The 10,751-nt window shown below is 36.3% G+C and overlaps 2 protein-coding genes across 4 annotated transcripts; both read left to right on the top strand.

Moving 5' to 3' along the window:
- Positions 1-4,212, top strand: LOC107026974 (probable glycosyltransferase At3g07620). Of its 3 annotated transcripts, XM_015228122.2 has the most exons (6): positions 113-341; positions 492-617; positions 1,156-2,006; positions 2,113-2,243; positions 2,750-3,098; positions 3,384-4,212. In XM_015228122.2, exons 3-6 carry the CDS (start codon positions 1,197-1,199, stop codon positions 4,035-4,037), a joined length of 1,944 nt encoding a protein of 647 aa, XP_015083608.1. In that variant the 5' UTR covers positions 113-341; positions 492-617; positions 1,156-1,196; the 3' UTR covers positions 4,038-4,212. The 3 variants fall into 3 exon arrangements, with proteins under 3 accessions (XP_015083610.1, XP_015083608.1, XP_015083607.1); XM_015228124.2 differs by lacking the exons at positions 113-341; positions 492-617 and adding an exon at positions 1-99; XM_015228121.2 differs by lacking the exon at positions 492-617 and having other exon boundaries at positions 114-341.
- Positions 4,213-6,849: 2,637 nt separating this feature from the next.
- On the top strand, positions 6,850-10,483 carry LOC107027290 (probable glycosyltransferase At5g03795). Its single transcript, XM_015228465.2, has 4 exons — positions 6,850-7,552; positions 7,641-7,771; positions 8,296-8,644; positions 8,826-10,483. Exons 1-4 carry the CDS (start codon positions 7,040-7,042, stop codon positions 9,477-9,479), a joined length of 1,647 nt encoding a protein of 548 aa, XP_015083951.1. The 5' UTR covers positions 6,850-7,039; the 3' UTR covers positions 9,480-10,483.
- The last annotated feature ends 268 nt before the right edge of the window (positions 10,484-10,751 follow it).

Raw genomic sequence — 10,751 nt, 5'->3', positions numbered from 1 at the left:
TTTCCCCCCACTTTACTGCTGTCATTACTGCAACAAAGAAATACAAATAGAAAAGCAAAATTGAACAGATACCCCATTATGATTTCAAATCTTGTAGAGGTAGTAAAAGAATCTTTTTTTATTTTTATTTTTTGACTAAAATAAGGTATGCATATTTTTATTAGGTCTCATTTGGGTGTGTGATGTATCAAATGTTACAACTAGTCAACTCAATTCAAAACCAACTTTTCCAACTAGATGATGAAGCTGCTCAATATGTTGGATTTTTATCATCTTTTCTTTTTTGAGTTAACTTAGTAGCCAAACGTGGCCTTGAAGAGGTTCTGTCCACTTTTGATCTGGTAATTGAAACGATTAATTTGAGTTCCCTTTGGTGATTTGGGATGAAAGCTATTATCTTTTTGGTGTTTACTGTTTCTGTTTTTGTCTGTTATTGACTTAATTATTATTGTATTTCTAAAAAGCTTGTGTTTTTATGGTTGATTATTAAGTGACAAAGCCAAAATTATGATTCTGCTTTTGGTTCTTCATGAGCTTGAGAACAACTGTTTCAAGGTATGGAGTTGGGTCAGCGACATGGCTTAGGGACGGACTTTGACCCGATTTTCTTTTAATAGGTAGTTGAGTGTTGTCGCACGCTAGCCTTCTCTCTTCTTTCCCTTATTAGTAATATTCGTATTTTGTAATCAAGCAATGTGTATTAGTATTATTTGTTATTTCATGTGTTTTGTATCTTGCTATTTTGTTGTTATGGTTTTCGCTACCTGTTTCATCTATTTCTCTTTTGAGCCGAGGGTTTATGAGAAACAACGACATAGATCTGTCTACACCCTAACAGGGGAAGAGCTAGATGCCTTAGACACTTTTGTTCAAATAGTGTATTTGTATTAACAAGTTTATTAAATATGGACAAATATTATGTTCAGAACCCATTTATTAACACTTGAAATCGTTGTAAAATTCAGAACTCATAAGGTTAAAATTTTGTTCGCCCCTGCTGACCCTACCCTTCCTAGACCCTACTTGTTGGATTACACGGGGTATGTTGTTGTTTAGTGGTTTTTTTTGTTGTGTTACTCAAGTACTTAGTTATTGTGAAGTAGATAGAAAAATACTATGTGGCGATACTGAATTTGGGATTTGAAAATTATCCAGGGACAGTATTGTGCTTTCTTCACTCAGAGTGCTGCTTGAACATGGGCTCTATAATTCGATATCATAATCTGTTTGAGACTAGACGACTAGTATGTCTATTGGGAGTGATTTTTGGCCTTGCTTTGATGATTCAGTATTTTGGTTTTCCATATGGTTATGCCTTGTCTTCCATATTTACTGCCAATGGGGGTCAAATAAGCAGCTCGCAAAGAGTAGATCAATCTGGCACAAAGTTCTCTGATGCAAATAATGAAGAGGTAGAGGATGGTTCTATGCCTCCAATGAATGAACGTTCTGGCGATGGTGATACCTTAACTGAGGACATTGACCCTGAGGATGAATCCCCTTTTAAGGATTCGAAACTGGACAACAAGTCAAATGTGGAAACTTTAGGAAGAAATAGTAGCTTACCTCCAGATAAGGCTGTTGACTCTGAAAATGATTTACAAGCATCAAATGGTACATCTGAAAGTTCTTTATCGCGTGTGGTTGATACTGATGGAGGAGGCAGTATTTCTCCAGCGCCGATGGAAGCTAAGTCGTGGGAGATAAGTCCCACAGTATTGTCTATTGCACCACCACCATTGGTTGTAACACCTCAGGTCAATTTTGATGCAAAGAAAGAAGCTCCTTTGATAACTTCCTACCAGAACATATCTGAAAAAGAAGGAAATACAGGCCATCTACGTGAAAGTGATAACTTACCTGTGCAAAAACACACTGACCATGCTCCTATAGTCGGTCATAAAATTCCTGTTATGAAGGAGTCTGACAAGCCAATAGATAGTGTTGTATCAATAGCTGAAATGAATGTTATGCAGCAAGAAACTCGCACATCATTTCGTTCGATGGTATGTATATATGTTACTTTGGTACTCTCGTAGTCAGATATGACTTGTGTAATTGACGAATGAATTCCTAGATATTCTAATTATGTTCTTTTGATCTTTTCTGTAGATACCACGGTGGTCCTCGGATGTAGATCAAGAACTACTACATGCAAAAAATGTCATTGAGAATTCTCCTCTAGCAGGAAATGAACCTGGCTTATATGCTCCTTTGTATAGAAATATGTCAGTGTTTATGAGGTAATAGAAAATGGTGATGCATATGATGAATCCACACCTCGTGTAATCTGGATGTTTCTGACATTGGAGGTGTATTCGGTAGTACTGAATTAGATTAGACATTTGTGCTTCGTTACTCATCAAACGATAGTTATGCTTTGTGGGAGCTGCTATATTTCGATATTTTTGTTTCAATCATTATGAACACCTTCTTTCTTGGTGAACCAGTGAATTTCATGCTTGCTTTGAGCCAGTAGTCTGTTGCATATACTGAATTTCGGTAAATAGTCATAATAGGAAGATGCTTTCTTGCATACTTAATACAGCTCCTTACAAAAGGAGCACCCCGCGACAGGTGTGGAACACAGACCTCAGTCTCCTACCTTAAGTTTTTTAGTTTGACATACATGAGATTGTCAGTTAGTTATCTCTTTATAATTGGTGGCATTTGTGTCTTTGCATTTACTTAGTCTTTTAATATGGTTGAGGTGCATTTTTCTGATCTGACGCACATCATGCATATGTAGGAGCTATGAATTGATGGAGCAGATTCTCAAAGTTTACATTTATGCAGAAGGTGCAAGACCAGTATTCCATACGCCAGTGCTTAAAGGAATATATGCTTCTGAGGGTTGGTTTATGAAGCTCCTGAAAAGAAACAAGAAATTTGTTACCAAGAACCCCAAAAAGGCTCACTTGTTTTATCTACCGTTCAGCTCCCGTATGCTAGAGGAGACCTTATATGTCCCTGATTCTCACAGTCGCAGGAACTTAGTTCGATATTTAAGTGATTATCTCGACGTCATTATCCAAAGACATAACTTTTGGAACAGAACTGCTGGAGCTGACCATTTTCTTGTTGCCTGCCATGATTGGGTAAGTTTTGGATTCTTCGTACTAACCGGAGTTCCTAAACTGTATTACAACATCCATTTTGATACTCAGAGATTTTATTTTTATCCATCAGTCAAGATCTTTTGTTTTCATCTTTAATGGAATGCTCTGCTGTGTGCACCCTTTTTCCTCATTGAGGCTTATTTTTCTGCATGTGAACATGCAAGCTCACCTTATAATTTCGGTGTCAAAGATATATCTACATTCTTTTATAGTTAAGATATATGAATTTGTGTCGGATATTGAAGCGAAGATTTGCTTCCTCAGGCCCCTGCAGAAACAAAAAGAATCATGGCTAATTGCATAAGAGCTTTGTGCAATGCTGACATCAAAGAAGGCTTCCAATTCGGTAAAGATGTATCCCTTCCAGAAACATATATACGTGTAGAGAAGAATCCCCTTAGAGAAATTGGGGGAAAACGTCTTTCTAAGAGACGGATTCTTGCTTTCTTTGCTGGCAACATGCATGGTTACCTTCGTCCTATCCTATTGAACAACTGGGAAAACAAAGATCCTGACATGAAGATTTTCGGCAAGATTAGTAAAGTAAGCTATGTCCAGTACATGAAGAGCAGCAAATACTGCATATGTGCAAAAGGTTATGAAGTCAACAGTCCTCGAGTGGTGGAGGCCATCTTCTACGAGTGTGTCCCAGTGATTATATCAGATAACTTCATACCCCCATTTTTCGAGACTTTGAACTGGGAGGCTTTTGCCATTTTTGTTCCAGAGAAGGACATTCCAAAACTGAAAGACATACTCCTATCAATTCCAGATAGGAGATATCGTGAGATGCAGCAAAGGATTAAGCTGGTGCAGCAGCATTTCCTTTGGCACGTCAAGCCCGTAAAGTATGATATTTTCAACATGATTCTCCATTCAATATGGCACAACAGAGTTTTTGGAGTAAGAACTAGGTGACAAATGTACACACACAGAGAGTTTCAAAGTTTTAGATGTTTTAGTGCAGCTTTCTTTTGAGAAATATGTAAAAAGTTGCATCAGTGTATCTTATTATTTCCTGTAAATAGACTTGAGAAGAAACAATTTGTTCTTTCTTTTTCTTGCATATCTCTACTTGTTTATTCTTCTCTTATTTGGACAAATCTATTCTACATCTTTGTACTTTGCTAGTGTTGCTGTACTCAGGGCGGGCCCACAGAGGATCAAGTGGGTTCACAACGCATATATATGTATATTTAATCAATTTTTAAAATTTTATCTGTATATATAAATTTTGACCCCAATAACACAGGTGTGACCCTTGGCCTAGTGATGAAAAAGACATAATTTTCGCAGCCTGCCCAAGTTTGAATCCCCATTCCCACATTTTGGGTAAGCCACTGGCTGTACTATACTAGAAACCTTTGACAGACCGAAACGGGCAGCCTGTGCAGGATCCGCGATCACAAGCCCTTACTTTGCATTTCTATCAACGGTTGTTTCAAGGCCTGAACCTGTTACCTCCTGGTCACACATGTAAGTAACTTTTACCGGTTATTCCAAGACTCCAAGCCTTTGACAGGCCATTTTGACCTATCTGGTCATGGACAACCTAAACCTTGATTGCTGAAAAAGAAATAATATTCCTAATGAAACATTGGTGTATGATTATTTATGCAAAATATCTTTTGGTGATCGTACATAGTGATGGAAAATGATTGCTGACTTTATTGGGAATTCAGTACTCAAATCATTCACCTTTTAACACTAGCTAAAGCAATTTGCAAAATAATTTGTTTTGTCTTCTAGACTTTTGATCATCATGAATCATGATGATCCATTTTCTGTTCCTCTTTATATTTCTTCACAAAAAAAAAAATAGTTTATTCTTTTGTCCTACTTGTCACTGTTTGACATGAAGGTTATGCCATCAAGATGCAACTTTACTATTGTTTATTGGAAAATGATACAGTTGAATTTATTATAAGATCAAGTATATGCTAGATTTTTTAGCAATTAAATATGTCAACAAATGAGCTTAATATATCACTAATAGCAAAGTAAAAATCAAATACAACAATAGAGCTTAGTTGCTTGACGATTTAACTAGATTAAGAGATAGTAAGGTGTGATCGGATTTGAAGACGATTTAGTGTAATTTGCTTAAGAGCTGATTATGATACGCTTTTATGTGATATTTTTCATTTTCGGAAAGTCAATAAATTTAAATTTGACGGAGAATTTGCTCATAGAATCTTCAATTTTTTTTTAGGGAAAATGCACAAGTACCCCCAATCTATGCCCGAAATTCTAGAGACACACTTATACTTTACTAAGGTCCTATTACCCTCGAACTTATTTTATAAATAATTTTCTACCCTTTTTCGATCTACGTGGCACTATCATGAAAAAATTGTCAATACGAGTTGGGCCCGAAAGATAGTGGCACGTAGGCCGAAAAGGGATAGAAAATTATTTGTAAAATAAGTTCGGGGTAATAGGACTTTAGTATAGTATAAGTGTCTCTGAGATTTCAGACATATGTTAGGGGCACTTAGAGGTGTCAAAATGGGCTGACCCAACCCAATCTAACCCAACCCTAACGGGCTAGAGAGTTAAATGGGTTGGGCGAGCTGACCCTTTTAATTAAAGGGCCATTAAAATAGCGGCCCAACCCAACCCTAAGCGGGTCACGGGTTGGGACGGGTTGACCCTTCAATCAAAAAATGAACAATATTACTCTCTTAGAAAGAGTATCGAATGTTGACACCTATGAACACGACATCAATACTTACAAAAATACATTTATAAATCACACACTTCAGTGAATACTTACAAAAATACATTTATAAATCACACACTTCAGTGAATACTTACAAAAATACATTTATGAATCACACACTTCGGTGAATACTTACAAAAATACATAATAGCCAATGTAAGATTTAGCGGATAAGTATTGATCATTCCATCATTTCTCCCACAAAAAACTAGCTGGTTTAAAAGATTTCCAGCAACACAAGGCAGCCTAAATACTAATAAATCTAAATTTCTAAATATTGCATGACTCATTAATTAATGTTTTATAACTCCGCTTCTACTTTCACCATCGATCACATTTGAATCAACATGTGATATTATTTCCTTAAGAAGTTCATCTTCATCTACAATTCACCATGCAAGATGATATTGCAAAATACTTGATTTTTTATTTTTCAAAATATTTATTCATAAAATCTTTACAAATAAAACACTATTAAAAACATATATAAAAATATTTTAAAATATTAATAGCCCGCGGGCTGGTCTCTGAGGCTTGCAGGTTGAGCCTAAGAGGCCAACGGGCCAAATGGGATGGACTAAAAAGCCTCGTTCGTAAATGGGCCAAAAATATTAAGCCCAACTCTACTTATTAGTTGACGGTTCTAGGGGTACTTATGCATTTTCCTTTTTTCTAAATGAAATTTATATATCTGTTAACAATGTAAAAAATGTTATATGTCACAGTATTTGATAATTTAAATTTTTTTAAAAGATGATGAAAAACTTATAATTAAAGATAAATTTATTTAAATTTCAAAAATTTAAAAAATGTCACGTGAAATAGAACAAAATAGGACGAAGGTAGTATTGCTTTTATGTGCGACGTATAATATAAGCAAACACACATAATCAAACACGTACTTTGAACTTGCGTCAATTAATAGGTCAATGACTAAAATACCCTTATCTTAAATTTTATAGACAAAATACCACTTTATTATTACTCAAAATCTAATAGAATAGAAAAGAGAAGTGTAGGTGAGCAGAAAGTATAGCTAAAGTTGAAGGTGATCAATTCTGTAAGATTCTTCTTTGTTCCCTTTACTTTCTTGTTTTTCCTTCTTCACTACCTCCCAATTATTACATTGACTCTCAGAATTTTAGCCCTTTTATGTGTGCCCCCCCTATATATTAGCTCAACTGTGATTTGGTTGAACATGGGAATTGAAGTTCGATATGCAAGTTTTTTGGAGACTAAAAGACTGCTATGGATAGTGGCATCAATTTTTGTTATGGTTTTGATCATTCAATATTTTCTATTTCCCTCCAAAGGTCAAGTAGCCACCATTCAATCTGCTTATTCTACTGTATCCGCAAATCTCACCTTTTTCAACACTACTGCCAAAACTGAGCTGTCAAAGACAAATGATGCTACCATTATTGAACATACTGAAATTGAAGACAAATTTACACAGCAGGTTGCTCATGGTTCTGAATTTGTTATGCAAACACCTAATGTTACATCTGAAAATAATTTTGTACTAGATCGTATAACCACAACGGTTATCTCTCCTTTAACATCTTCCAGCCAAAACCAATCAACTGGTCATTCTTGCCTCAGCAATATTCCTTCTGTAATTGAAAGGTCTGACAGAGCACGAAAAAGTGTGGCATCAATATCTCAAATGAATTATATGCTGCAACAAAGTCAAAATTCATTTTGTTCAATGGTATGTTAAGGAATGATTTAAATTAGTTCATTTATACAGCTTTGCACTTTCTGATCTTGTCCCTGATTGAACTTTAACTTTTTCATAGAAACCACGATGGTCCTCGGTAGTAGATCAAGAACTATTACGTGCAAAAGATCTGATCGAGAATACGCCTCTCTTACAGAGTGAGCCTCGATTATATGCCCCTCTATTTAGAAATCTGTCCATGTTTAAAAGGTTAGCAACTCCATAATATACCTTAGTTGTGGATTTTGTTCGTGTTAATATGATAATTCGTGCTTGTCCAACAACTGTGTTGTAATCCCAATGACTTTTCTAAGAGTTGCATACTATTGAAAACAGTCATTTTTTCCGTATTACATCATAAAACTACAAGCTTTATGCAGTGGAACTATTGCAATAGATTCCTCTGTTCACCATATAATATAAATGCAGTGGAAGTAACGTAGTCGAGGTATTAACCTGTGAATTATCAGGACTGATTGTTTGATTTATCAATTAAGAGCTTGGACCTTCTTTTTGCTTCATGTCCTTCTAAGAGTTGGTTAAACTATATCGAGCCACGGTTAAACTATAAGAGTTGGTTTTTGAGGTATTAATGTGGTGATAATTCTATAAATTTTCTTCTTATTGTGTCAACCATATATAAATTTCAACAACCATATAAATAGAAGGAAAGAAACATAACAAAGTATCAATGCTTGAAGCTTATTCAACTATCAAATGTATACAAAATGCAGGAGTTATGAATTGATGGAGAAGACTCTCAAGGTTTACATCTATGCTGAAGGGGAAACACCCATATTCCATTCCGGACCTCTCGATGGAATATATGCTTCAGAGGGCTGGTTCGTAAAGCTGCTTCAAGAAAACAAAAGATTTGTCACTAAGAACCCCAAAAAGGCTCATCTATTTTATTTGCCGATAAGTTTCCGATTACTGAAGTTGACATTGTACGTGCCTGATTCTCACAACCGTACAAATATAATTCAATTTTTAAGTAACTATGTTGATATGATTGCGCAAAAGTATCGTTTCTGGAATAGAACAGATGGAGCTGACCATTTTATTGTTGCCTGTCATGACTGGGTATGTCTCCCATCCTTTCACGTGATCTTAAATCCAGAATTAGTATTAGAGAAGCATCTCATCCTTCTTGAATATATTCACAGTTTGCTTATTTTGGAATCTCTATCAATGCAAATGTCATGGCTTACCTATTCTGAAATATGCTTCGAGTGCTATAGCATAAACTGATTTTCATCTTCAGGCCCCTGCGGTGACGGATGAAATTATGAGTAATTGCATAAGATCTTTATGCAATGCTGACCTGAGAGGTGGCTTCCAGTTTGGTAAAGATGTGTCTCTACCACAACCAAACATTCGCTTGAGCACGAACCCTCTAGCTGAGCTTGGAGGAAAACCAGCTTCCAAACGGCATACCCTTGCTTTCTTTGCTGGAAATATGCATGGTTATCTCCGCCCTGTACTACTGAAGCACTGGGAGAACAGAGATCCTGACATGAAGATTCATGGTGGAATAACTAAGGCAAGCTATTTACGGTACATGAAGAGCAGCAAATACTGTATATGTGCAAGAGGTTCTCAAGTCAACTCTCCTAGAGTGGTAGAAGCTATTTACTATGGATGTATCCCGGTGATCTTATCAGATAACTATGTGCCCCCGCTCTTTGAGACTCTAAACTGGGAAGCTTTTGCTGTATTTGTCCAGGAGAAGGACATCCCGAATTTGAAAAACATACTTCTGTCTATTCCGGATAAGAAATATAAGCAGATGTACGGGAGAGTTAAGCAGGTGCAACAGCATTTTCTCTGGCATATTAAGCCTTCTAAATATGATGTGTTTCACATGATACTCCATTCAGTTTGGCACAACCGAGTTTTTGGAATAAGACCTAGTTGATAAATAGCTTGTAGACTTGAAGAAGAAACAATATATTTTTCATTTTTGCTTCACTTTTAGCTTGTGTGGTATATAAACAGCAGGTTGATGTTCTTACAAGATGTCTGAAGAGTTCGGTGGCTTTTAGTACGTCAGTTTTTCTCATGTGACTATTGCAGCCTGGTTGAATTGATCTGTTCATGTTAGTAAGCGACGGGATGAACCTCATGAGCTAGTGAGACTTTGATAACATCCTTGTCCCATATACCTATTTCGAAGAGAGAGAATAACGAGTAAGGAAACAAAAGTGTGGCATTCAATGTTACTGTTTGGTGTTGTGAAAATGAAAAGGTGAGTTACAACTGATAATCAGAAGTACCTTTCAAGTGAACACTGCAAGTTGGATTGGATGCACATGTGGCGCACATGACTGGGGATGCAGATGAGGTGGGTCGAGAAGGACTGACAGGGTTCTAAGTTGGAAAGCTTCTTAACAATGGGTGCACTTGATACTTGAGCAAATGCCGCATCAGGAAGGAGAGCAAAGTGAATTGCTATGTATTATAGATCACAAATTCACATTATATGCGTGTTTTGGGGCTGAGCCTAAATAGGAAGAATAAGAATAGGACATCATAGACCGCACCTCTCATTTCCTGCTAGTCTAAGTTACACTTAGTTGTGTGAGGAATTCAGTAAGTCCCCAAAACAACAAAAGTTTTGTTTGATGTTTGGCACAATTACGAGAAGAAGAGGCCTAACGTGATGAAGAACAGCCTGTCAAGATAGCCAGGATAACTGCCTAGCATAGCAACCCCACAAGGGAAATTAAGAAATAATAACCTTGTGGGAGGAGGGGTATGTAGGCAAGTCATCCTTGGCTAATAAACAAAGACTCTTCACTTCAGGTAAGGCCTCTCTTCTTAACATTTTAGTTTCTCTTGAATGCCTTGACATGAGTTATGGATCATTTGATTCTGTATTTATAAGCCCAAAAAGAAATGTCAGATGCATTTTGGCACCAAGTCATGTGTGACTTTCATTGCCAGTATGCTCTTCATACATAAAATGCTTCTGTAGCCTTGCTGCAAGAATATATTCTAATGGAATTGAAGGAAGCATTAAATTTTATCTGGTCCTTCAAATCATTCTGACCAGAAGATAGGGATTATGGAATGTCAACTAATAAGACTTTTATCATATGGTTAGATATCTGAAATTTGACAAAATCTTATGCTCAAAAGTGGAAGAAAATTTCTTGGAAATCAAATATCAACTTGATATATAGCAAGT

Source organism: Solanum pennellii, chromosome 8 (assembly GCF_001406875.1).
Source record: "Solanum pennellii chromosome 8, SPENNV200".
NCBI classification, from domain to species: domain Eukaryota; kingdom Viridiplantae; phylum Streptophyta; class Magnoliopsida; order Solanales; family Solanaceae; genus Solanum; species Solanum pennellii.
Note: the sequence above shows the minus strand (reverse complement) of the source record. Positions and strands in the feature narration are given on the sequence as shown.

Coding starts and splice junctions, on each gene's coding strand:
- LOC107027290 (XM_015228465.2), top strand. CDS start 7,040: ATGGGAATTGAAGTTCGATATGCAAGTTTTTTGGAGACTAAAAGACTG. Junction 7,772..8,295: donor AATCTGTCCATGTTTAAAAG/GTTAGCAACTCC, acceptor TACAAAATGCAG/GAGTTATGAATTGATGGAGA. Junction 8,645..8,825: donor TTGTTGCCTGTCATGACTGG/GTATGTCTCCCA, acceptor TTTCATCTTCAG/GCCCCTGCGGTGACGGATGA.
- LOC107026974 (XM_015228124.2), top strand. CDS start 1,197: ATGGGCTCTATAATTCGATATCATAATCTGTTTGAGACTAGACGACTA. Junction 2,007..2,112: donor GCACATCATTTCGTTCGATG/GTATGTATATAT, acceptor TCTTTTCTGTAG/ATACCACGGTGGTCCTCGGA. Junction 2,244..2,749: donor AATATGTCAGTGTTTATGAG/GTAATAGAAAAT, acceptor ATGCATATGTAG/GAGCTATGAATTGATGGAGC.